Source organism: Prinia subflava, chromosome Z, assembly GCF_021018805.1.
Source record: "Prinia subflava isolate CZ2003 ecotype Zambia chromosome Z, Cam_Psub_1.2, whole genome shotgun sequence".
NCBI lineage: Eukaryota > Metazoa > Chordata > Aves > Passeriformes > Cisticolidae > Prinia > Prinia subflava.
In genome coordinates, this window is record NC_086283.1 from 52,086,756 (window position 1) to 52,113,830 (window position 27,075).

Below are 27,075 nucleotides of genomic sequence, written 5' to 3' on the forward strand. Positions count from 1 at the left end.
CATTGCAACATGATGGAACACAATATGTTGAAAGTCAATGAAGGAGGCAGCTATGATAGAATTTGTTTTTACAGGTGGCATGGTAATGACAATTGTCATCATCATTGTATGGAAATAGTTTTATGACTGTATAAATTAACAGCAACATCCTATTAAAAGGTATTTTGTCACTGCTATTGAAATTAGCTTGCCTTCTTTCAGAACTATCTTGAGCTACTATATCCAGTCCTAATGCATCATCAAGATTGGTGAAATGTAGATGACTGGGTGGACATATGATCCAAACCCAAATTTTAAGCATGAGACAAGCTATCCTAGGTAGATCAAGTGAGGATTCTTTTAGTGATGTGCTACATTCTTTAAACAGCTAGATGTATTTCTGAATTATAGTGGTAATTGCCTAAATCAACTAACCCAAAACTTCTCAACTTTCAGTAACACATCTTGGTGTGCATGTTACAGGGTCCTGTGGAATACAACAGCAGTTGCATGGAGATGAAGAGATGAAAAAAACACATCATGCACTGTGACATCTGCCCAATGAGCTCTGGGTTCCAAAATCTTTATCTTTGATGTTCTGCTAATAAGAAGATCTATAAGTCTTCAGTGTCATTCCATTAGAAAAGAAGAACAGAGAGTTATGTAACACGAGACAGGGACTACAACCATTTCTATTTTGTCACAGCAGCTGAGCAAAATATTTATCAGAGGAATTCAATATATGCAATACACAGGACAAAAAAAGCAGTTCAGTTCATGCTTTGATGAATTATTTATCCTGTTTGTTCCTCCAGAGAATACTGCATTTACTTTGAAAGATTTCTTATGTGATGGTTTAAAAGTGCATTTACTGTAACAATGTGCTCAGAATAATTGTATTTCATATTGTTTCCATGCTATTTTGTGTTCCTATCTAGGATATTTAAAACGTGATTGACCGTGATTCCTCATTAGGATTTGCTGGCATCACTTCTCTTCCTTGACATTCATTATTATCTTGGCATCATCTGATTTGGCACAATAAAGTTACTTTAATCTGATATCAATAAATGAAATTCAAAATAGCTGCATGCCGTGCATGCTGTGCCCAGCTGTGGAAATTTCCCTTGCGACCATTCTCACTAGGCAGGACATTATTATCAGCATAAAATTGACTATATTTATTTGTCTGATTGTTAGCAATGAATTTGATTACTTATTTCATAATAGTTCTTCTAAACTTGTTGAGTGCCTAAGCGAATGGATAGCATTGCCAGTTATTATGCTGTTGATATAAACTAGAAATAATAATTCTAGGAACTTAGGAATAGCAAACCTTTTCCTTAGGGGAAACAAGTGGAAAAATACTTTATGTTGAATAGTTCATGTAGGTATACATAAAGCCACACTGATAAAGGATAATTCATTCATTTTTGTCTGTGTTACTTCATGGATAACCTAGCTATTATGGAATAAAACACATAATTTTTTGCAAATTTTAAACTGTTCATGAAGACTTCTTGCTAATATAAGGAAGGAAAAATATTAATATTGTAAACTATTGAATTTAGTTTTCTATTTGTTTCAAAATATTTTCCGATGGTGAGTGTATAGTAATTTTTTCTCAGCCCATTTGAATAATGAAAAAACCAAGTGTCATACATTCAGCGTCTTCCTAAGGCCTGGCTTTTGCCATGTGCTCTCCGGGGCCTCTGTGGCAGCCAGCCTTCTGACGGGCAATCCTTCCTTGTCGCAGCTGGACACCCCCTCTGCCATTCAAGGTGCCGCCTCAGCAGCACGGCCTGAAGCAGCCGGCACTCCCCCAGCTGCCGGCGCTCCGTCCAGCAGCCCAGCCCAGCAGCCCGAGAGGAGAGAGGAGCAGAGGCTGACGAGACTGAGTACGTCTGGTGTATTTCTGGTCTGCTAAAGCCGTGTATTTTCTGTGTGTCTCGGTATAGACGGCAGCAGTAGTCCCTCTTGGGGTTTAGTGCCTCAGAGGCACTTAGGCCTCTCTGCAGAAGCTGATGTGGTTCTTTCAGGCAGTGAGAGAGCGCTCGCAGTGTTCCTGCTGCCTCTGAGGGCAGCTGGCACTGGCTGGGCTCTGCCTGGGCTGCCTTCTGTGCCAAAGACAGAAACAGAGATTTTTTTGGTTGAGCAGAAGCCCGGCACTTAGGGAGTGACTGGGCCCCAGGGAGCTCTCAAGCTCCCGACAGTGGGGCTGCATTTTGGGTGGTGTGGGCAGCGGCGTCTCTGTTTGAAGGTGAGCGCCATGCACCGCTTTTGTCTTTCAGGGAGCATTGTGAGTGTGGGCGAGCCAAGGAGCAAATACACGCTGCTGGAAGAACTCGGACGAGAGTAAGCGTGACACCTGCCCCTTGTAAACACCGTGGGCCTTTGGCTGGTGCCATATCAAGCAGGAAGTCAGGCAAGATCTAAACATGGTCAGGCTCTGCCTTTACCTCCTGCCACCTCTCAGGACTGCTCAGTCAAGAGCAGTCAGAAGGCATTGTCAAAGGCAACGTGATACTGGCTATGCCTTGCTTGCGGCAAGGAGCAGCACCTGCAAGATTTCCTGCGCCTGCAGCTTTATGGCCTACAAGAGCAACTTGCCTTGCAAGAGCTGCCAGAAAACAGCTCTCAAAGACAGTGTTTTCAAAGGTAGTCTTCTCCAGTTTTTACACCTACACGCGCACACAGACACACAGACACAGCGGCACACAGACACACAGACACACAGACACACAGACACACAGACAGAGCCCCACGTAGGTTTGGTAAGGAACTAACTGAGCGTGTGCCTTGGAGATTTGCAGCAGCCCTTGGTCTTGGTGTTGCACCTCGGCGTTCTCTTGGACACCCTGCATGGCAGAGAGCTGGCAGGCTGACGTGCTATTGGCTGCAGAGGCGCTGCAGCCAGGCATTTTCTAAAGACTGCGGGAAGCCTGGGGAGATCTCTCCTGCCTAGGCTTGCTTGCAGTGCCAGGGACTAGAGGGCTTTTTCTGCTGCATTTTTCTTTCTAGGGGCTTTGGAGCTGTTTACAAAGCCCTCGACGCCAGCACAGGACAACAGGTAAAGTGCCAACACTGCCGGCAGGTTTTGCTGCTCTGGAGCGCTTTCCCCGCTGCTGTGAGCCGTGGCTGGAGCTTTGGGAGGCCTCTCCATCTCTGCAGCAGAGGCTGTTCCTCTGAAGCCCAGACTAGGCTCAGCGTGCAGAATGCATTTGGGATGGGCTTCAGCGCTTCTCCTAAGCTCTGCTGCCCAGTGACTGGGCAGTTTGGCACAGCTGGGCTGCCTCATTGCACAAGCACTGGCTCCATCTTCCTTGTGATCTCGTGCAAGGAGCCACTTGTCCAGTGAACGGTCTTCAATGTCCTTTCAGGTGGCCATCAAGAAAATGACCCTTCGAGAGGAGATGTCCGAGGAGGTGGCTGTCAATGAAATCCAGGTCATGCGGGACAACAGGAATGCCAACATTGTGACCTACTTGGACAGGTTGGCGTATTCTCGTGTCAATGTTCCTTTAGGTAGTGCAAGGCAGAAATGACAAACCCCTTTGGTCAGCGGCAGAAAACGGAGCTGTTTCTGATTTCTCTACACGTGCCCAGTGCGTGGGAGGAGGTTGCACTTGGCGTGCAATAATATCTTCTGGCACATGTCACTCGGAGAGCAGTTGCAAAAGCCTGGGTCAGAACCTCAGGTGACTGAGCTGTGCCCATTTGTTCCTCTCCATGCCGTGGTCTTCTTCTTTCAGCTACCTGGTGGATGCAGAAGTGTGGCTGGCAATGGAGTTCATGGAGGGCGGCACCTTGTTTGACGTTCTCACGGCACTGTACCTGGAGGAAGGACAGATAGGCGCTGTCTGTCGGGAGGTGAGGGATCCTGCTTGTGCTTGCCCTGGTCTGCACAGGATGGTCCTTGTCAAGTGGTGGGTAAGAAGAGCAGAGATTTCTTGCTCCCGGCTTTGGTTTGGTGCTGCTGTCACGACACCAGAAGGAGAGCGAACATGGGAAGTGAACTGCCTGCCCATGTCCCCGCACTTCTTCGGCTCTGCTCTCGCACTCTTACACACCCTGTGTCCTCTGACGCTCGTGCTTGCTCACCCCCTTGGTTTCACTTGTTTCCAGCAGGCTCTTGCTCTCGACAGCATCACGGTGCCGCACTCAGAACTCCCGCAGAATGCTGTCAGTCTCGTCAAGGCCTTTCCTTCCTTGTGGGATGAAATGGGGGCCTGGACTTTTACCCTTCTCTCCCTCCTTTCTCGCTCAGTGCCTGCAAGGACTGCATTTCCTTCATTCCCGCCAAGTCATCCACAGAGACGTCAAAAGTGGCAACGTTCTCATGGGCATGGACGGCTCTGTCAAACTGGGTGGGTATCCCCGGGCAGGCGCGGCATTCCCAGCATGGGCTGTGGGAATGTTTGGGGTGAGTGCCCATTGCTCAGAAGTGCTGCTTGGCGTGTATGTGGATGGTGAGGGCGTTTTTGAAGTGGCCAGTGCCTTCTTTCCCCGGCTACAGGCACTGGAAGCAGAGCACTGCTGCTTTTGCAGGCAGATTCACAATGGCCTTGTCAGGCTTGGAGTGGGCGATGCTTTTGCCTGGTTTGCCGGTGGCAGGTGGCTTTGACAGGGTCTGTTTTTGTCCCCAGCTGACTTTGGCCTCTGCGCTCAGCTCACCCCTGAGCGCCGCAAGTGCAGCTCCAGGGTCGGCACTCCCAGCTGGATGGCACCGGAAGTGGTGAGAGGAGAAGCCTACGGCCCCAAAGTGGACATCTGGTCCCTGGGGATCACGGGGCTGGAAATGGTGGAAGGGGAAGCTCCTTACCAGAGGGAAGCCCGTCTGAGGGTGAGGTGCAGCTTCAGAAAAGAGGGTGTGCACGGAGAGAGCTGTTGTGGCTAGGAAAGCAGCAGGTCGAGTGTCCTCTTGCATTTTTTGTAGGTTTTTGACCTGATAGAAAGCAACGGGCCCCCAAAGCTGCAAAACCCCAGGCACCACTCGGCTCTCGTGCGCGACTTCCTCCGCTGCTGCCTGCAGGCAGACGAGGACAGGCGCTGGTCTGCCCAGGAACTCCTGCAGGTAAGAAAAAGCAAAGTGGCCAAAAGCCCTGTGAGCTGAGGACACCCGCAGGAAGGGATGAAGAGGACTGTGGGCCACGTGGGCCTGGGTGAGACAGGTGTGGGCCAGGAAGGCAGAGGGACAGATGGTGCTCTTGCTGCTCCTTGTGCATCTTTCTGGGAGCCGAGGAATTGCGCTTGAGGCCGTGAGGATGTGATCTTGGAAAGTAACGGCTCCTTTCTTTTCCCTTTTTCCTCTGGGCAGCATCCATTTGTGACCTCAGGCGAGCCTGCCTCCAGCCTGGCTGCTCTGATCGTCTCAGCCAAGCAAGTGCAGGAAGACTGCAGAGGAGACGCTTGCGCCTGAGGAGGACTTTGTGGCCCACAGCTCCAGAGAGTGAAATGGGGGATGTATCGTCTGTAGGCAGAGAGTCAGCCGTCCCCTGCACTTGATGAGGAGCTGTGCCATAGATAGGGAATTTAGTGTTTTCACTGTTAGGAATTTAGGGATAGGAATTTAGTATTTCATAGGTTAGTTGTTTTTAGTTAGGACTGCAGAGAGTAGGAAGTTTCCTTGTTGCATCATTGTTTAGCTAAAAGTAGAGTCTAGCTGAGGTAGGGAAGAAGACGTAGGAAGAAGCTGTGACTCAGCAGAACTGGACCAAGCCTGCGCTCCGAGCCTGCAGCCTGAACAGGCCAGCCGCAGGACGGATTGACAACGACGCAAATGATGAAGTAGCTGGAAGACGCTCTGTTTCAGCCCTTGGTCTCAGCAGGACTGGCAATAAAAGCTCTCAAACCTCCAGAGGCGAGGAAGGTTCGCTTTCTTGCCACACTCTGCCTAAGCTGCACAGTGCCTTTGAAGCTGTGCGCTCTGGACGGGCTGTGCCCTTCACGGCTTTGTGCTCCTTCCCAGCGGCCCAAGGCTCTCCCTCCACAGAGAGGAGCGCTGTCCTGCCCTGGCCCACGCTCCCGCTGGCGGCTGCCCCACCCCAGGCCACCTGCCCTGCAAAGACGTTACCCTGCTGTGCCCCGGGTTCCTCCAGTGCCAGCTGCACCTTGTGCCAGGGCAGGAGGAACCAGGCCCTGCTTGTGCCCCCGTCCTGGCCATCACTTGGCATGGAAGAGTAAAGGAGGGCTGAAATGGCACGTCTTCCTAATGCTTCCCTCTTCAGCCTTTGGGGCACCAGAGCGCTCTGCTCAAGGGGCTCCGAGGCCCGTACACACGGCTCTCCATGCTAAGGTGTCCTTCGTCCTTCACTAGGCCCTACAGTTGGCTGGTTGATGTCAGCTGCCTAGGAAATGGGGAAAAAGAGATGCTTTCAAATGGAGGCAACTGTCCTGTGTAACTACTGTTGATCTTCAGCCAGGGAATTTCAAGGTTGAGCTGGGCCTGTCAGCAATTGCATCCATTTTCAAATGCCACCCTCAGCATGCCAAGTGTGCAGAGCCCGGTGTAAAGCTCCTCCAAGACACTGTGCTGTTTAGCGACAGAGGCCGTGTCTGTGCTGAGGCACCAGGAAAGCAAGCTAAGCCTAGCTTAGCAAGGATCCTTATTCCACTCCTGAACAGAGTTCAATTCCAGATGAGCTGCAAGCACTTCCTTCCGTCTCCCAGCCAGTCCATTTTTTCCACTTTCAAGCTGGCTTCTGGGTTTAACTCGGGACTTTGCATGGGAAGGGAATGACTGAATCTCATTTTCATGGTTGGCTTGTGGCTGTCCAAAGGTCTGCAAGGAATCCTACAGGGAGCATGAGCCTGGGCAAACATCTGTGGGAGGGGGCCTTTGGTCTGTTCCAAAGGGCTCATTTTGTCCGTCCTTTGGGCTCCAGATCTGCAGGGCATTGCAGAGCAGTGGCTGCTGCCACAGCTCCAACACAGCAAAAGTGTGGCAGCCCGAGAATCAGCGGACAGCTCTTCTGGATGTTCTCTGACATTGTGAATTTGCCAGGGAAACAGCAAGCGGGAAGAGAGGAGCTTTGCGTCAGGAGACAAGCCAACATCTCCCCACCACAAAGGGAGGTCAGGCTCCCAAGTGAGCCGGAGCAAAGGTCGGCATGCAGCTACACGCTCAAGAAGCAACTGCACACTGCAGTCCTCCTGGAAATTTAGTTCCTTTGCTTCTTTTGTCTCGTAACTGTCATGGAAGAAGGTAGGCTCTTCAGAACCAACTCATGTGCCAGCGGCAAGATGCACACTTGCTTTTAGTCATGGCCTTGGGCACCAGAAGTTGTGTTTGCTTTGCTTTCTTTACATCCTTGTTCCTTCCCAGGGTTCTCACTGGGGTACGGGCCCTGCAGGATGGCTGCGTTTTCTGAGCTACCCTGGGAAGCCTCGAGCACTGTATTATGGACTCTCAGCATTTCTTTCTGCTGCTTCATGACCAAGGAGAACTTCCCGGGCCTTTCTTTTGCATCAGCTGTACAGAAGATTCTGTTGCCGGGCACAGCTTTGGCAACAAAGGCAGAGCGGCTGCTATTTGTGAGGTCACGGGAGCGCTGCCACATCACAGTGCTGCCTGCGCAGCGTTGTGCCAGTGCACGCAAGGCCTCCTTGTTGCGGAGCAGCTCTTCCGCTGACTGGCTGCAGGAGGATCCTTGTGATCAAGGAGCTCTCAGCAGACGGCCTGCACCGCGAGAGGAATCTCGCTTTTTCCCTCGCGTGACGTTCAGTGTGCAAACCCGCACAGCACTGCTGAAATGATCGGGCGAGTCTGTGCGGCGGTTTGCACTGCCTTCTCTGTGGCATATTCTGCCTACTATGTGATCCAGCTGACACGTAAGGACGGGTTTATCCTGGGGGAAACTTCACCTGCCTCTTGTTTCACTCTGCTCCTTATGCCCATGTAGTGTGACCCAGTTGATTTGGGAACAAAATTGCCATTAAGATGCCAGCCCTTTGGTAAAGCTCCTGCCAAGAGCAACATCTGCAAAGGGGGCGTCTGTACTGGCTGGAGGGGGGACAGTATTTGCAATGTAACCTGCTGCAGTGGCGTTCCCTCCACGAGAGAGCGCCTGGCGGTGGAGTCTGTCATTTCCTCAGCTTGCAGCTTTGACCTGCAAGCTGCAGACTCTAAGGAGAGATCCTCAGAAGTACCCCCAACAACCCCTGTGGTTCTCTCCCGGGCTGGGGGAAAGCATCTTTTGCTCCAAATGGTGCCATGAGAAGCTTGGGCGGTCTGACTTGGCCCTTTATGGTGCGCCAAGAGAACGATTCTCTTGGTGATGATGCGCAAACTCCAAAGCACTTAGAGTTTTCTGCTGAAGCCAGGAGTTGTTCCTGGGCTGCTTCTGTAGAGAGCTGCCACAGCGAAAGGGCCCTGAGGGGAAACTTTCCTGGGCTTTTCTCTGCAGAAAATTAGTGCATGCAATTCCTGGCAAAAATTATAAAACACAGAAAAGAGAGGAGGAAAAAGCTGTTTGCGCTTTTGGATGGAACAGAAGCTGTGCCTGTTACAGAACAACTGGTGTTTCCATGGCTCTCTTTCCATTTCTCTCCTGGCAAAAGAGGCCCAAATGTAGACGGAGCCTAGTATGGTGTCCTTGTTTTACTCTTGCTTGCTGTGGGAAAGGACTATTGCTGGCGGAGGGCTGTTGGGAAAGGGAAATGCTCTCTCTTGGGACTGACTCTTCATGTGGGACTCGCCAGCACAGGCATTTTTCTAAGGGCATCTGGTTCCTTTTCCCTTGCTCGCTGCAGGTCACCTGACACGCGGATGGAGACAAGCCTGTCCTTGGGTGAGTGGCAAAGCCACCTGTGAGGTTGCTGGCGTGTAAGAATTGTGCAGCAAGTTGTGAGCTTGGCCTGTTGCAGTCGAGTGCCTGCCTGGGAGGCCGAAAGACAGCCCAAGTGGCTCTTGGCATGGGCAGTAGCAAAGGGAGCACGGGCTCTTTTCTGATTTTCCCATGGAGAGCCTTTCAAGAGATGAAAGCCAAGTGTGGCAGCACAAAAGGTGTCTTGCTGATTGTAGCCCGGGCGGAAGATGGAAATCACAGCAAGATGGCGTAGCACCTAATTCAGCTGTCTTCATGGGGTTGTTGTGACTCAGAGTGCCAGCGGTATCAAAGTCGATGGTTTCCTCTTAGTGCCCTGAGCCAGCTCAATAGCCACCAGCTCCTAAAGGAGTGCCTGTTGCCAGTGTCTCTCACTGCTGTCTGTCTGCAGGGCTCAACAGCAGGGTCAGCACCTCGTCTGGCTCCCTCTCTCGTGGAGGAAGAGGCTGAAGAGGTGCAAAACACCATCAAGCCTGCAGCAGCTGTCCCTCCACGGCCTGAATGTGCAGAGCCAGTAAGTGGCACCTGTGGCTGCCTTGGGTGCAGGGCCAAGCTTCAAGTTTCAGACGAGCCAGGCCTTGGTGCTGACGGCTGAAGATGCTGGGGGCTGTGTGCCTGCCATGGCGTAGTGCTGCTTCAACCAAGGCAGGGAGCCCTGGCCAAGGGCTTGTGAGCTTTGAGCTTTAAGCATCACTTTGCTGGGATGCTGAGAGGGCCCGAGAATGTCTCTTGGGATCAGACAGGAGGCAGCAGAAAATTCTTGCCGGGGTAGAAGTGAGCGCCTTGGTGCCCAGTGTCAGTGCAGGCTGCCTGTGGTCAGCGGACGGAGCGGTCCAAAGACGCAGTTCACAGCCTTGCAGTATACTTGGGAGGCGCTGGGCCCCGCAGGGGACCTCCCCCTCCCCATGGACTCATTAGCTACAGGCGCAAGGTAGCCTGCGCTTCACTTCCTCGTGGTCAGAGCAGAGTTTGGTGAGGAGAATCCTGCGCAGCTGGGCCTTGTAAATGGCGGGTGGGTGTCGGAGGGGTAGGAACGCATTTGCCAAGGGCTGCTCCCACAGGCTGAAATACTGAGGGGAAATCAGTGAAAGAGAGCAGAAAAGGGACCTGCTCCGGCCTTCTGGTCACACATTTGCACACCAACTCCAGGATGATTTCATTGCCCAGGAGAAGCCAGGAGGAGCAAAGCAACAAGGCTCTGGGGCCCTGCTCCCAGCTCTTGCTGGCTCTTTGCAACCACTTCAATACCTTGTTGCCGTCATCTTGCCACCAAGGCGATAAAATGTAGCTTGGAACTGGCCATGAGCTGCTGTATCAAAGTAGCCTTTGGGATTTTCCCCTTGCCTTTCAATAGGGGACATCCAAAAGCTCTGAGCTGAGGAGGCCTGGCCCTGGCAGACAGCGTTTTCCTAAGGCCTGGCTTTTGCCATGTGCTCTCCGGGGCCTCTGTGGCAGCCAGCCTTCTGACGGGCAATCCTTCCTTGTCGCAGCTGGACACCCCCTCTGCCATTCAAGGTGCCGCCTCAGCAGCACGGCCTGAAGCAGCCGGCACTCCCCCAGCTGCCGGCGCTCCGTCCAGCAGCCCAGCCCAGCAGCCCGAGAGGAGAGAGGAGCAGAGGCTGACGAGACTGAGTACGTCTGGTGTATTTCTGGTCTGCTAAAGCCGTGTATTTTCTGTGTGTCTCGGTATAGACGGCAGCAGTAGTCCCTCTTGGGGTTTAGTGCCTCAGAGGCACTTAGGCCTCTCTGCAGAAGCTGATGTGGTTCTTTCAGGCAGTGAGAGAGCGCTCGCAGTGTTCCTGCTGCCTCTGAGGGCAGCTGGCACTGGCTGGGCTCTGCCTGGGCTGCCTTCTGTGCCAAAGACAGAAACAGAGATTTTTTTGGTTGAGCAGAAGCCCGGCACTTAGGGAGTGACTGGGCCCCAGGGAGCTCTCAAGCTCCCGACAGTGGGGCTGCATTTTGGGTGGTGTGGGCAGCGGCGTCTCTGTTTGAAGGTGAGCGCCATGCACCGCTTTTGTCTTTCAGGGAGCATTGTGAGTGTGGGCGAGCCAAGGAGCAAATACACGCTGCTGGAAGAACTCGGACGAGGGTAAGCGTGACACCTGCCCCTTGTAAACACCGTGGGCCTTTGGCTGGTGCCATATCAAGCAGGAAGTCAGGCAAGATCTAAACATGGTCAGGCTCTGCCTTTACCTCCTGCCACCTCTCAGGACTGCTCAGTCAAGAGCAGTCAGAAGGCATTGTCAAAGGCAACGTGATACTGGCTATGCCTTGCTTGCGGCAAGGAGCAGCACCTGCAAGATTTCCTGCGCCTGCAGCTTTATGGCCTACAAGAGCAACTTGCCTTGCAAGAGCTGCCAGAAAACAGCTCTCAAAGACAGTGTTTTCAAAGGTAGTCTTCTCCAGTTTTTACACCTACACGCGCACACAGACACACAGACACAGCGGCACACAGACACACAGACACACAGACACACAGACACACAGACAGAGCCCCACGTAGGTTTGGTAAGGAACTAACTGAGCGTGTGCCTTGGAGATTTGCAGCAGCCCTTGGTCTTGGTGTTGCACCTCGGCGTTCTCTTGGACACCCTGCATGGCAGAGAGCTGGCAGGCTGACGTGCTATTGGCTGCAGAGGCGCTGCAGCCAGGCATTTTCTAAAGACTGCGGGAAGCCTGGGGAGATCTCTCCTGCCTAGGCTTGCTTGCAGTGCCAGGGACTAGAGGGCTTTTTCTGCTGCATTTTTCTTTCTAGGGGCTTTGGAGCTGTTTACAAAGCCCTCGACGCCAGCACAGGACAACAGGTAAAGTGCCAACACTGCCGGCAGGTTTTGCTGCTCTGGAGCGCTTTCCCCGCTGCTGTGAGCCGTGGCTGGAGCTTTGGGAGGCCTCTCCATCTCTGCAGCAGAGGCTGTTCCTCTGAAGCCCAGACTAGGCTCAGCGTGCAGAATGCATTTGGGATGGGCTTCAGCGCTTCTCCTAAGCTCTGCTGCCCAGTGACTGGGCAGTTTGGCACAGCTGGGCTGCCTCATTGCACAAGCACTGGCTCCATCTTCCTTGTGATCTCGTGCAAGGAGCCACTTGTCCAGTGAACGGTCTTCAATGTCCTTTCAGGTGGCCATCAAGAAAATGACCCTTCGAGAGGAGATGTCCGAGGAGGTGGCTGTCAATGAAATCCAGGTCATGCGGGACAACAGGAATGCCAACATTGTGACCTACTTGGACAGGTTGGCGTATTCTCGTGTCAATGTTCCTTTAGGTAGTGCAAGGCAGAAATGACAAACCCCTTTGGTCAGCGGCAGAAAACGGAGCTGTTTCTGATTTCTCTACACGTGCCCAGTGCGTGGGAGGAGGTTGCACTTGGCGTGCAATAATATCTTCTGGCACATGTCACTCGGAGAGCAGTTGCAAAAGCCTGGGTCAGAACCTCAGGTGACTGAGCTGTGCCCATTTGTTCCTCTCCATGCCGTGGTCTTCTTCTTTCAGCTACCTGGTGGATGCAGAAGTGTGGCTGGCAATGGAGTTCATGGAGGGCGGCACCTTGTTTGACGTTCTCACGGCACTGTACCTGGAGGAAGGACAGATAGGCGCTGTCTGTCGGGAGGTGAGGGATCCTGCTTGTGCTTGCCCTGGTCTGCACAGGATGGTCCTTGTCAAGTGGTGGGTAAGAAGAGCAGAGATTTCTTGCTCCCGGCTTTGGTTTGGTGCTGCTGTCACGACACCAGAAGGAGAGCGAACATGGGAAGTGAACTGCCTGCCCATGTCCCCGCACTTCTTCGGCTCTGCTCTCGCACTCTTACACACCCTGTGTCCTCTGACGCTCGTGCTTGCTCACCCCCTTGGTTTCACTTGTTTCCAGCAGGCTCTTGCTCTCGACAGCATCACGGTGCCGCACTCAGAACTCCCGCAGAATGCTGTCAGTCTCGTCAAGGCCTTTCCTTCCTTGTGGGATGAAATGGGGGCCTGGACTTTTACCCTTCTCTCCCTCCTTTCTCGCTCAGTGCCTGCAAGGACTGCATTTCCTTCATTCCCGCCAAGTCATCCACAGAGACGTCAAAAGTGGCAACGTTCTCATGGGCATGGACGGCTCTGTCAAACTGGGTGGGTATCCCCGGGCAGGCGCGGCATTCCCAGCATGGGCTGTGGGAATGTTTGGGGTGAGTGCCCATTGCTCAGAAGTGCTGCTTGGCGTGTATGTGGATGGTGAGGGCGTTTTTGAAGTGGCCAGTGCCTTCTTTCCCCGGCTACAGGCACTGGAAGCAGAGCACTGCTGCTTTTGCAGGCAGATTCACAATGGCCTTGTCAGGCTTGGAGTGGGCGATGCTTTTGCCTGGTTTGCCGGTGGCAGGTGGCTTTGACAGGGTCTGTTTTTGTCCCCAGCTGACTTTGGCCTCTGCGCTCAGCTCACCCCTGAGCGCCGCAAGTGCAGCTCCAGGGTCGGCACTCCCAGCTGGATGGCACCGGAAGTGGTGAGAGGAGAAGCCTACGGCCCCAAAGTGGACATCTGGTCCCTGGGGATCACGGGGCTGGAAATGGTGGAAGGGGAAGCTCCTTACCAGAGGGAAGCCCGTCTGAGGGTGAGGTGCAGCTTCAGAAAAGAGGGTGTGCACGGAGAGAGCTGTTGTGGCTAGGAAAGCAGCAGGTCGAGTGTCCTCTTGCATTTTTTGTAGGTTTTTGACCTGATAGAAAGCAACGGGCCCCCAAAGCTGCAAAACCCCAGGCACCACTCGGCTCTCGTGCGCGACTTCCTCCGCTGCTGCCTGCAGGCAGACGAGGACAGGCGCTGGTCTGCCCAGGAACTCCTGCAGGTAAGAAAAAGCAAAGTGGCCAAAAGCCCTGTGAGCTGAGGACACCCGCAGGAAGGGATGAAGAGGACTGTGGGCCACGTGGGCCTGGGTGAGACAGGTGTGGGCCAGGAAGGCAGATGGTGCTCTCGCTGCTCCTTGTGCATCTTTCTGGGAGCCGAGGAATTGCGCTTGAGGCCGTGAGGATGTGATCTTGGAAAGTAACGGCTCCTTTCTTTTCCCTTTTTCCTCTGGGCAGCATCCATTTGTGACCTCAGGCGAGCCTGCCTCCAGCCTGGCTGCTCTGATCGTCTCAGCCAAGCAAGTGCAGGAAGACTGCAGAGGAGACGCTTGCGCCTGAGGAGGACTTTGTGGCCCACAGCTCCGGAGAGTGAAATGGGGGATGTATCGTCTGTAGGCAGAGAGTCAGCCGTCCCCTGCACTTGATGAGGAGCTGTGCCATAGATAGGGAATTTAGTGTTTTCACTGTTAGGAATTTAGGGATAGGAATTTAGTATTTCATAGGTTAGTTGTTTTTAGTTAGGACTGCAGAGAGTAGGAAGTTTCCTTGTTGCATCATTGTTTAGCTAAAAGTAGAGTCTAGCTGAGGTAGGGAAGAAGACGTAGGAAGAAGCTGTGACTCAGCAGAACTGGACCAAGCCTGCGCTCCGAGCCTGCAGCCTGAACAGGCCAGCCGCAGGACGGATTGACAACGACGCAAATGATGAAGTAGCTGGAAGACGCTCTGTTTCAGCCCTTGGTCTCAGCAGGACTGGCAATAAAAGCTCTCAAACCTCCAGAGGCGAGGAAGGTTCGCTTTCTTGCCACACTCTGCCTAAGCTGCACAGTGCCTTTGAAGCTGTGCGCTCTGGATGGGCTGTGCCCTTCACAGCTTTGTGCTCCTTCCCAGCGGCCCAAGGCTCTCCCTCCACAGAGAGGAGCGCTGTCCTGCCCTGGCCCACGCTCCCGCTGGCGGCTGCCCCACCTCAGGCCACCTAGAGAAATGAGAATGGCTTTCCTTGTTTTTACTGTCCTTTTGTATTTGAAACCAGTGAAGCAGCTGGTTTTCTTAGTCAGTTGTAAACCTTGGTGGTGGTTAAATGTTAAATAATGATATTCATGTTCAGTGTGTAGTACACAGGGATTCTTCCCTTTGTCAATAGCCAACACGTATGATTATCCTATAAATAATCAATATTTAACTCTTCATAAATTCTACTGGGAGAAAACAGAAGCCCGTTAGAAACTCATTTTTAGGAACTCCTAAAAAGAATATAAGCTCTACTAGAATATGTACATCTTGGAAATGGATATAAGTAATGTCATTTAAAAATCCTGCCTTAAAAATTGTGGTTGTCTTTCTGAAAAATAAACAAGGCAGCTAAAAAGATAAGCACATCTTTGTAGTAAATATATATTGGATGCCATTTCCCCATGACGTTTAGGTAACTTATTATTGGACAGTTTCACATTGCACTGGAATTGATGTCTGCTTTTCTCTTGATTGTACTTTTTACTTCATGGAATATACTGCTTTGAGATTTCAGGAAGCCCAAGAACAAAACTGAACATCTGTAGATAAATACCAAAATCATAAAAAGTTTTAGGAAACCAGATCACCATATATGTATATGTATTTACTTAGTATATACAATTCACTTCCTGTTTGTTTCATTTTGTACCTGCTAGAATTTTGCAGACAAGTACGTCTTGCCACTGACTGTACCTGCATGTTTTCTACTTTATACAGATTTTGTTCTTCAGCATATTTAGAATTACGAAGCAAGATTGTATTTTAAAATACCAGAAATATAAAGAAAAATGGATGGTTATATGTCGCCCTGTTCTTTTGGAATTTTCCTAGCCTTCTGATTTTTTACCTTCTTGGAGTCAGTTTCTCATGATTTTAACAGTATCTTAATGTAAACATAGCTCTGTTTACCTAACAGTTGTTTTCTGTTTACGCTCCTTTCTGGAGGAGGAGAAAAATTGATTGACTGTCTGTTTGACCAGTGTGGTTGGAGGGGTCGTGATCCCATCCTCCAATACACAACCGGTGCCAAAAATGTATAGATATGAAAGAAAGTTCTTCCCCTTCTTTCCTGCTTGGACATCTCTGAGTCCCTGTGTGGTTTTTCCGTATCCGACAGTGACAGCTATATATGTAATTTTATAAAGACTAACAAAGCATATTAACATCAATAGCCAGTTACATGGTTCATGAGTGACACCAATCACAGAATCACAGAGTTCACAGAATTATTAGGTTGGAAGAGACCTTCAAGATCATTGAGTTCAATCCAGCCCTAACACTTCAACTAAACCATGGCATCAAGTGCCACATCCAGTCTTTCTTTAAACACATGCAGGCATGGTGACTCCACCACCTCCCTGGGCAGACAATTCCAGTACCCTATCACTCTTTCCATAAAAATCTTTTTCCTAATATCCAGCCTAGCATTCCCTTGGTGCAGGTTGAGACTGTCCTCTCCTTCTGTCAGTTGCTGCCTGGAGAATGAGACCAAACCCCACCTGGCTACAGCCACCCTTCAGGGAGTTGTAGAGAGTGATAAGGTCACCTCTGAGTCTCCTTTTCTCCAGGCTAAACACCCCCAGCTCCCTCAGTTGTTCCTCACAGGGTTTGTGCTCCAAGCCCCTCTCTCTCGCCCCTCATTGTCTTCTCTGGACACACTCAAGCATGTCAGCATCCTTCCTAAACTGAGGGGCCAGACCTGGACACAGCACTTGAGGTGTGGCCTCACCAGTGCCCAGTACAGGGGAAGAATGACCTCCCTGCTCCTGCTGGACACACCATTCCTGATCCAGGCCAGGATGCCCTTGGCCTTCTTGGCCACCAGGGCACTCTGCTGGCTCACGTTCAGCTGCTGTCACCAGAACCCCCAGGTCCCTTTCTGCCTGGGCACTGGCCAGCCACACTGTCCCCAGCCTAGAGCATTACAGGGGGTTATATCCTGGCCAAAATGCAGGACTCAGCACTTGGACTGATAAAACTTCATCCCATTGGACTCTGCCCATCCATCCAACCATTCCAGGTCTCTCTGCAGAGCCCTCCTACCTTCCAACAGATCAACACACACTCACAGCTTAGTGTCATTTCAAATTTACTAATGACAGACTCAATGCCCTCCTCCATGTCATCAATAAAAATATTGAACAGAGCTGGCCCCAGCACAGACCCCTGAGGGACACCACTGGTGCCTGGCCCCCAGCTGGATGCAGCACTGAGCACCTCCTCTCTCTGGGCCCAGCCTTGCAGCCAGTTCCTGACCCAGCACAGAGGGCTCCTGTCCAAGCCGTGGGCTGCCAGCTTTTCCAGGAGTGTGCTGTGGGAGACAGTGTCAAAGGTCCTGCTGAAGTCCAAACAGACAACATCCACAGCCTTTCCTGCAGCCACCAGGCATCACCTAGTCATAAAAGGAGACCAGGCTAGTCAAACACCTCCTGCCCCTCCTAAACCTGTGCTGGCTGGGTCTGATACCCTGGCCATCCTGTAAATGCTGCATGTTCACTCTAAAGAACACAAGAAAATGATTGCCTTGTATCATATATTGTGGTGGTGTGGAATTAAGTTCATAATAAGTTTATTGGGTTTGTGGAGGTTGATTGTACAACGGTATGTTCCTTGTACCCCATTTTTCCCCTGTTAGTATTATCCTGTAATTCCCCAAAGTCATGTAGGTATTCAGTTATTTGTCAATCTTTTCTCATAGTCTGTGTAAACCCCTCCCTGTTGTCCCTGATTGGTTTTGGTTATGTCACCCCATGTTCGTACCACCTCTTTAGTTGAAGCCCATTGGTTGTAATCTCCTTACCACGCCCCATTTCACTGCTGTATAAAATGGCAGGGCAGAAGAGCCTCGGGGCAGTCTGAGCATCAGGCAGGTGGTAAGGAGGTCCTGTGGGACCCCCAAATAAATCTGTCATTTTACTGGACTGGCTCCTCCCTTCTTCTTCTCCGTCGTTGTCAGCATTCTCCACCGCCTCACACAGCCTCTCAGGACAGGAACTCACAGGGATCAGCAGGCTTGTGTGACCTGCCTGGCGGTTTAGCCTGCTGTGGTGTCTGAGCTAGCGGGGCAGGCAGAGAAACTGAGTTCTCTTAAAGGCACCGTGACAGGATATGGCTTCCATACCAGGCCTTGCAGAGATTCCTTACAGTAAATTGTAATAACCAGTATAGAGTATATGGAGAATTTGCTGGTAGAGGCAAAGTCCTATGTTATATGGAATATATCAGTACTTATATATTAATATATATGTGGTACTATATAGCGAAACTCCTGAATTACTCTATTCTTCATCAGTAAAAATCTACCAGAATAAAAAACCCCACAAATAAAGAATGTTATTTCAGGTTGACTGAAGCAAAAAAAAAAAATTGTTTTGTTTTTTGTTCAAAAACAGTTTCTGAAGTACAAATGTGAAATATCTTAAGAATTTGACTTAACAGCAACTTACAGCATGGGTGGTGCTGTCTTTTAAAGAACCAAATTGATATCATTAATTTAAATACACAAGTTATTTTGGTTATATTGATTATTACTGTAAGGAGGATTGGGCTGTTGAGCTGTTGGAGATACTTATTAAGAAAACACTTCTCCTCAGACCTGACTATAGACACCTGGGATGTTGGGCTGACAAATTCTGAGATATAGTATGATTGATTTGTTTCAATATTTGTTGTGAAAAGAATCTACAAGGATTTACTAATAAAACCTCCTAGAAGAAGCAAAAAGATGGCATATGTATTGCTATAAACTGTAAAGTGTAGAAGTTAAGCAGCTGAGGAAATCAGAAATAATGAATATATTTCTACAGAGATGTTACCACTCAGACCAGCCATAGCTGACAGTGATATTGTAAGCAGAACTAATGTAGACAAAAATGATGGCAGGAACAGTAAGGTAGGTAAGTATTTGCCAGGAAATAGAGCACTGAAGTGAGTATCAGAAAAATAGGACTCATTGGAAATTTGTACTGTGATAGACTGTATTAAAAAGAAGATGGATGGAGTAGAGAAAACAACCACTTTTGGTCTTGATTGTGGAAGGGTGAAGATTATTTATGGGGAATAATGTTTTGAAATTCTGTAGATCTCGGAATGAGATATTGATCATGATATGCACTATCACCAGGAATAAACATTACCGATTGTTATGTTAAGGTTATTTTCTTCCCAAAATGCTACTTGAAAGAACATATCACTTTGATATTGATAGTGTTTGAAAATTCTGGATGAGATTGCTAGCAACTTTTTTTACCAAATATTTGCTGAATTAGTAAAAAGTGTTATCACTCTAGGTTTAGTTTTTGATATGAAATTAGGGGATTAGAGAAGAATGAGCATTGGGTAACAGATTCTAGATGAAGTCATCACAAACAGATTCAGTTTAAGTGAAATGGTAGGGAACAGTGAAAAGACTATCGTTAAAGCTGATCACTCAGGTAAAGGAACTAGCTGGAGGAAGTGCTCTGGACTAGGAGTTTGGGAATTGGAAGGCATAAACAGTGGAATTTCTGTACAAATAAGTGCTGAAGCTCTCAGAAACCTGTATTCCCTAAAAAATAAGCAAAAAGCATGTAGGAAAGGACTTGCCAAAGTATGAGAAAACTGCCTTCTCAAGATGTACATAAAATGCTGAAATAGAAAAAAAACCGTCTCAGTTTTACTTAAGTTTTTAAATGTTTCTACTTACTTTAAGTTTTACTAAAGATAAGATTCACCAAAGCACCAAAAAAGCATTTTTTTAGAGATCTGAAACTTACGGCTAAGCCTTCACATGGGAAGGTGTTGCAGGTCAGTGGAATTAGACCTTAAAAATTGTTATAACTAGTAGCAGAGAGTAATTTAGCTCTAGAAACTAAATGAGGAAGAGTGCTTTAAGCAGGGCACAAAATGCAACAGTGGAAAATTATGTGCTGACAATCTAATCACAGTCATTTCAGCTGTAACTTGATGAGTTAGAAATTATGTCTGCAGAGAGCAACCTGACTGACTAGGTAGTTCAGACTCATCTCTGATCATCAGTGTGATGGGACTGTAAAACCTGTAACGCACCCTTGGAATGAGTCAGGAAAGGTATTTCTGGAAGAGATGAAGTAAAGTCAATGTTTTTAAAGAGAGTAGTGGTAAGACTTAATATAGTTCATAATACAGTATATATATGTATATACAGTATATATTCTATACTGCAGATAATTCAGGTCATATTCAGGAAAAATGGATTTCAGTCCTGAGAAGGAACTACAAAAAAGATAACGTAAATGGAGAGCTTGTTCATGACAGGAGATTTAAAGAACTCCATTTGTATTGTATTATAAATTAAAGATTGAGAGGCGTCAGACAGATACACATAAATATTTCCAAAGATAAGGACAAAGATAATGTTACCATTCACTGAAAAAGAGAAAGAAGATCTGTTGTGATGAAAGGGTAACATTAGCAGAAATCTAAAATAAATGAATCCTGGAAATTTATGAAAAATGTTAGGAAAAAAACAACAAACCAAACTATAAAGTGATTGGAGGAAAAAGACAAACATCTTAAAGCTGTAGATAATTTAGTCTGAAAATTTCTGATATGGTTCATGTTCAGTGCACCAACAGGGTCTGTAAGGTTACATGAGGATGACTCTGGATGACTGTGTTACGAGGATAAAATTTTCTTAGTATTTTTCACATCATCATTTATTCAAATAGGAATGATGGGTTTCCTTAATCCCAGAAGATTAAATTACCAGACATTTTGATCCTATTCCTAACTCTTTTTACTTTTAGTAGAGTTGCACTCTCGGGCTACATTCCCAAAACTGCTCCTCATTCTGTTAACTCTGTACTGCTTTTGCTGCTATTTCTTCTCTCAGATCACTTCAGTTTTTTTCCTCTGCTTATCTCTTTTAACAATGTTTGATCCGGGTCCAGTATCTAAACAGAGGAGAACAGTTCTAGACTAGCTTAGAGATAAAGCAACACACTTTCCTGTCAACAAATTACCTAACCACACACTGTAGAACCTATGTGTATAAACAGTATGTTTCTAGCTTGCATATCCCTCCTTCACTTTGATTTAAGTAGAAATGGTGCACTGACATGCTAAAGGGAGCCCTTGGGTTTCACGGGAGATATTTATTTTCCAGCCATAATACCCTCTCATATTCATCAAGCACAAAAGAAACATGGAGGGAAAAAACAATTTCTTAAGCTGCTCTTTTAGCATATTGGCTACTGTGTGGTGTTTGAGCAACTGCATGCAGCATGTTTCTTCCTATTGAAGGGTTCCAGTCCTAACTGAAGGAACCCAAGCAAAAACAATAGCCTAATTATTTCTCCTTCTTTAGGAGAAACTGAGACACTCAATCTGTACAATGAAATTGATAACAAATAAGGACCAATAGGAAGAAATCCTTGAGACTCTTCTCTTTAGATATCAGACCAGTTTTAGGCATAGATGAGACTTGGTAAAAAGCTGGGCTAGGATCAGGTTCAGGGTGTTTGTAGAAGCTTATAACTGTAGAATACAATTCCTTAGCTAGTGCCTATCATAAAGACTTTATACCAAATGTGACAAAATTCCCGTCTTAGGAAGTACACTCTTTGGTTACATAGATTATTGTTCTGTCAAACTGTTTTTGCAGTGCTCAAGAAATGTGGATGTCCTCTCCTTTTACTGGTTCCATAGGAGGCCAAATGAAATATTCCATGGGATCAAGCCTGTGGTTTCTATCAGCCAATCCACTTTTATGAATTTTTTTTTCCTTATCCTGAACCTTTTTCAGCAATGGTGATTAATCAATATTTAAGAAAATGGTGACTTAAAATTTTGTATTTGCAGTTTATTTTCTCCAAAATAAAGCTGAAAATCACTGGCCAAATCTTTTTAAGTGTCAGTACCACTAAACTCAAAAGTTTTATCTGGCAACTAGACAAGCCACCTCTGATTTTTTCTGTACTACAACAGCACAAAGCTTAGCAGATTTGGCATACCCTATGCATGTATTTTTTCCCAGGAAGCTCATGAAAAAAGACAAAATTACAAAATTTTGGAAATGGTTAAGTATGAATTCTTCCCTTACTGATGCAGATGGTGAAAGCCTAAATAAGGGAAAGAGGTTTTATGTACAGTTTTGTGAAAGTCCTTATAATGCAAAATCCCAATTTTCTCTAATTTTTGTGTTCAGTGACATGGCTTGCTCACTGTCTGCAGTGTTAAAGATTGCTTGCTGCAGTATCAGAGGAACTCCTATGTGCAGAAAAGTAGGAGCCATGTTGTTGCAGAATTGCTGCAAATTGCTCCTTTTGGCTTTTAAGCTTGGTGTGTCAGATGCTGAAAACCACCTGCATTCAGATTCACAGAGAAAAAACAGAGATTTGAAATGTTAATCCATGGTACATAAATAAGTTGTCATTGCTGAGTCCTCTCTGTTTTTCAGTGGGACTAATTATTATGGCATAAACATGGAAAACAGAGAATATCTGCCTGAATGCCAAGTGAATTTGCTGTGAATGCTGGTTTCATAATGGAGAGCCTGTCAATTCAGAGTGTCAGAAAGCTGTCTACTGTACTATTCAGAAGCACAGTGCAATGTCTAGGACATACTACTGTCTTTCCAACATGGGTTTTGAAGCTATGATGGGATTGTCTTTACTCTGTAAATATAATTTTTTCTCAGAATGCTCCTTTGATGTTGCTGAACTAACAAAAGGTGAGAAGCTTTTAATTAATTTGTGAGCATTCAAATAATTATAGCAGGATGCTAATTAAATAATTGATATAGATTCCTTAAATCAGAAAGACATTGAGTAATTAAACACAATCCTTTTGCAGTGAATAATACTTGTTTGCAGTTGTGATTCTGTGCCAGCCTTGTGATACAGTAAACAAACAAACAAACAACCAAAAGGTAAAAACATACCTTTGTAACATCTCTGAGGCTGTGTGGGCATCCAGCATGAAAAAAATATCAGTAGATTAATGTGGATGTTTTTCAAGCTAATTAAATTGAAGCGCATCATTTCTCACCATGAGTGGCTAATTACAGAACAGAAGAGTTGGATAGATAAGAAGTACTCAGTGCTGTAAGGACAATCAATACAACTAAAACAGTTTCAGTACAATTCCTAGATCCTAAGATATGTTTAAATAAATTATAAGATTCTCTATAGGAAAACATAAATCACTGCCACCACGTTCAAACTTGTATTTACTTATTGCCACACACCACTCAAAGTAGTGAAGATGACTCAGTGTAGGAATCTCTGTGTATGGATGAGTGGTGGGCAGCTTTTGACTTTTAATATTTTTTGAGATGTAATATTTATTTCAGCAATGTCAGTTTGTGTTTTGGAAGGCCATGATATTACAATTCTTTAGCAAATAAGTTCTAGTCCTCCCTTAAAGAGATTGTTCTGCAGTACAAAGCCAGAGTTCTGGGGTGACTTTATTAAATATTTGGGACCCATGGGACATTTCAGTGACACGGATATTTCAGCTGGAGTATAATCATCATGCATTTTCAAACCTAATCAAGAATCCACAAATATTTATGTTTATCCCTGAATCTCATGGGAGTTTACTCACAAAAAATCCGAATTATGCCCAGCAGAAATCAATTGCTTTTCAGATGATGATTTTTTTTCATATTCCAGTCAATATTCTTTCTGTGACTGTCACATGAATACAGCAGATTTCACGTCTGGTGGGAAGATGTGTAGCTGTTCATGCAGATGGGTATGCCATGCCAGGAAGAACTCTCCCTCCCATGAACAGCAAGGGATTTAAAGCCTTCTCTCTATGATAACATATAGTCTATTCTGAAGGAAAAAGCACCTTTGGCTAAGTGCATCCAATGCCTACAGGAATTTCAGCTGCAGCCTTTACTGATATTTAGTGAAAAACTGATTAAAAAATTAAGCAACCTATGGCATCAATATTTTTAATATACTAGTGATATGGTATTATTATTATTGAAAAATACTGAGGCACAGAGATATCTGAGGAGCACTGAACATGTTCATAAATCAGTGCATCATACTATCATGTTGAAATAATGACTAAAAATGCAATCTATAGTAACCCTACAGAGACACTTTGTAGATGATCATTCCACTGTGATAATGGATCCCATTTTTCCTTCCAGACCTGCTCAGTTTAACACAGTCTGGACCATCTGTTCAAGTGCAGCCTTTCAGGAACATCCAAGAATGTATGGTATTCTTTGATACATCTCCTTGCACGAATGTAAAGCCATGCTAGCTGTTCAGGATTAATACTGAATCTTCCTAAGTATGCACAATATATTATGTATTCTTTTTGCAGAGCTCTGCTCTTATTAGCAATCTGTCAAACAGCTGCTTTTGAAAACGTGACAGATCATGTAAAGAATACAGAAACTTCTTATAAAGAAATGTGTTGCAGGGAGGCATACTCACATCAACTGTTTCCTTTCTAGCACAGTGTGGAAATGGTAAATATCTCTGTACTGTGCCTTCTGCCAACAAAACTCATGTCTCTGAATGTTAGGTCAAGGCTTTGTCTGTGAAGAGACTTTCTTCTTCTTTTCTTCATCTTGTAATTCATCTATTTATATTTCACCAGTTGAGAGCAAGCAGTGTGGGAACACAAGCATCCTTTAAGCTTCCACTTAAACAGGAGACTTTCAAAGTTCATTTTTCCTTTATTAAAAGCCAAACACTCAACAATAAAGATACAGTCCAATAGCAGGTTACAATTTTTTCGGAATGAGGTAATCAAATATAAAGTCAAAATTGAGGCAGAAACATAACATGCTTTTTACAAAATAAGACCAGACTGCTAGTCCAATCTACACCTCATCTTATTTTCAGGTGTTTTAGAAGTATTTAATGATATACAGATAAATAGCTATCAGTAGTCATTTGCTGTATTCAAAGAGATATCAGTTCTTGTGGTCTCATCTTAAAACAGCTTGATTGTTCTTTCTCATTACAGTTCTTTAGGTACTGTATTGGAAGAAAATGAGGGAGACTGAAAGACACCTACCTGCTGAGTTCTTAGCTGTGAGTCTGTACAAACAGCCTTCACAGAATAAAGAGTCTTAAATTAGGTTGCAATTGTAGTGATCTCAAAAATTATAGCTCATGCGTCTTGACTAATGACTTCAGACCTGAAAGACTTTGTTGTTTACAGTCACTGATCCAGAGCCTACTTTATAGTTTCTAGAGACCAAAACCTGTTGAGGTGATATACATACTGGTCAGAGACACAACACTAAATACATGGAAACCCCCAAGGTAAATACTAAGGTACTAAAGTTCATCTGTTCTTAAGAGAGAGAGAGCTGTATGGAAGTGAAGATTTATATGTGAATTAAAGTTCCAGAATTTTTATGGGCCTGTTGTGGATTTGGCTCTTATCTTTTCATTCTTAGTTCTTATAAAATAGGGATAATATTACTTCATAGTAAAAACTGTTATCATGGTGGGGTATTCTGTCTTGGAATAATTTTGCTCACCTAAACCCCAGAATTTATCTACAAAGATAAGAATTCAGCATACATTAAATCATGAGAATCGGAAAAATATGAATTGTCAATTAAAAAATCACTTTGTGTACATATATGTGACAAAACAGTTGTGGACATGTTTGACACTGTCCTGTGCAACATCCTTGTCTCCAAATAAACGAGACATGGATTTGATGGTGTTAAGATCTGATTATTAAAATTATTAGAGAGATGTCTCTGCCTGAAGTAAGGTACAAATGCTAAAATCAGTGGCACATATTTTGCTTCAACAGTATATTGAGGTAAAGAGAGAGAGAGAGAAGAGAGGGGTGGGGGAGATCTTAACATCCTGGGCTGCATCAAAAGAGGTGTGACCAGCAGGTCAAGGGAGGGGATTCTGGGCCTCTACTCTCTTGAGATGCTACCTGGAGTGCTGCCTCTAGCTCTGGTGTTCCCAACATAACAAAGACATGGAAATCTTGGAGCAAGTCAAGAGGAGGCCAGGAAACTGATAAGAGGGCTGGAGCACCTCCCCTACAAACACAGGCTGAGAAAACTGGGGCCATTCATCCTGCAGCCTGCGTGGAGAGTTCATAGCAACATCACAGTATTTGAAGAAGCCCACAGGGAAGCTGGAGTGAGACACTTCATAAGGAACTGTGGTGATAGGACAAGGAGTAATAGGTACAAACTGAAAGAGGGGAAATTTAGGCTGGATATTAAGAAGAAATTTACAGTGAGGGTTACCCAGGGAGGCTGTGGATGTCTCATCCCTGGCAGTATCCAAGACAGAGTGGATGAGGCTCTGAGATGGTATGCTGGGGTTAGATGATCCTTAAGGTCCATTTCAACCCCTTAACATTCTATGATTCTATGTTACATGTATGTTTTAAGTAAATTTCTTTCATATACAACCTTCAAACATCATCAAGACATTTAAACTGTACAACTTCCCCTAACAGTGCTTGTCCCTCATGCCTTATAAGCCTTCTCTTTCATGTTAGAGGATTACCGCAGGTAGCCTCCAAAATAAAAAATCTCTAAGAATTTGTCAATGGACATGCTCGTTGGGATGTACATTAAACTTTGCAATAGTGCTATGAAAAAGTACATCATATACTTCATGAAAGCTTATCATTTGATAGAAAAAGAAGAAAACACTTCAATGAAGAAATATGTTACCAATTATATCACCTAACTATACTAACTAAATAAGCATTTTGATCCATTTGCTATTTATTTATTTTCGTATTTTACTTTTCCTTGCACACAAAACTCAATTCTTTAGGTCAGTTTGATATTATTTTATGCCTTTTCTGCAAAATAAGAAATACAGAGGTGAAAAATAAATGGTGAAAAATGTAGTGCCAGAGAAATCAAAGTAGCTCTGCTGTCTGTTTACCAACTGCATGGCCAGTTTTGTAGCATATAGCTTTATAAGCCTTAGATAGTTGCCTGCCTTTAGTGAAGAGGTACCTAGAATTTTTTCTATATAAGTTTGACTTGAGTGAGTTGCAAAACTGAAAAAGGCTTCTTGGGAAGTCACTAGAAGCAGATAATATTCATGTTTCCTAACATTAGCAGCAGAGCATAGGTATTTATATTAACAAATGTCTTCTGGAGAAATTTATTTCTCTTGATTGATATATAGGGAAATTAACCCATAAATACTGGCAGTCAAGTTTGATACCAATTTTTCACCAAAATGCAAAGATAGGATGTTATAGATCAAAATGTAGGCATGGGTAACATGCTACACATTATGGTTTATATTGAAAATTTTTTTTCTATAAAAATGTAGGCATGAGTAACATGATATACATGATGGTGTGTATTGTATATTTTTTTCTATTGCAGGTAGAATGTACCTCGTATGACATATTTGTTTAAATACCTAGCTAGGGATATGTTTTACAAACTTTTGGTAATCACTTGCTTTATGGTGCTGTACACTGATTTGCTTAGCAAACAGAATAGAACCAAATC

General features: G+C 46.1%; 2 protein-coding genes across 2 annotated transcripts in view; both read left to right on the forward strand.

The window, feature by feature from the left end:
- LOC134564524 (serine/threonine-protein kinase PAK 3-like) overlaps positions 1–5,398 on the forward strand; it is a 6,379-nt gene extending 981 nt beyond the window's left edge. Inside the window, exons 2-10 of the mRNA XM_063423420.1 lie at positions 1,648–1,877; positions 2,271–2,334; positions 3,001–3,049; positions 3,360–3,472; positions 3,732–3,849; positions 4,247–4,346; positions 4,626–4,822; positions 4,916–5,053; positions 5,297–5,398. Coding sequence (XP_063279490.1) covers positions 1,648–1,877; positions 2,271–2,334; positions 3,001–3,049; positions 3,360–3,472; positions 3,732–3,849; positions 4,247–4,346; positions 4,626–4,822; positions 4,916–5,053; positions 5,297–5,398 — 1,111 coding nt within the window. The remainder of the gene's footprint in view (positions 1–1,647; positions 1,878–2,270; positions 2,335–3,000; positions 3,050–3,359; positions 3,473–3,731; positions 3,850–4,246; positions 4,347–4,625; positions 4,823–4,915; positions 5,054–5,296) is intronic.
- Positions 5,399–7,730: 2,332 nt separating this feature from the next.
- Positions 7,731–13,949, forward strand: LOC134564013 (serine/threonine-protein kinase PAK 3-like). The gene is made up of 12 exons (XM_063422537.1): positions 7,731–7,809; positions 8,731–8,768; positions 9,196–9,318; positions 10,295–10,436; positions 10,830–10,893; positions 11,560–11,608; positions 11,919–12,031; positions 12,291–12,408; positions 12,806–12,905; positions 13,185–13,381; positions 13,475–13,612; positions 13,848–13,949. The coding sequence occupies exons 1-12, from the start codon at positions 7,731–7,733 to the stop codon at positions 13,947–13,949; spliced, it is 1,263 nt and encodes a 420-aa protein (XP_063278607.1).
- Positions 13,950–27,075: the final 13,126 nt, after the last annotated feature.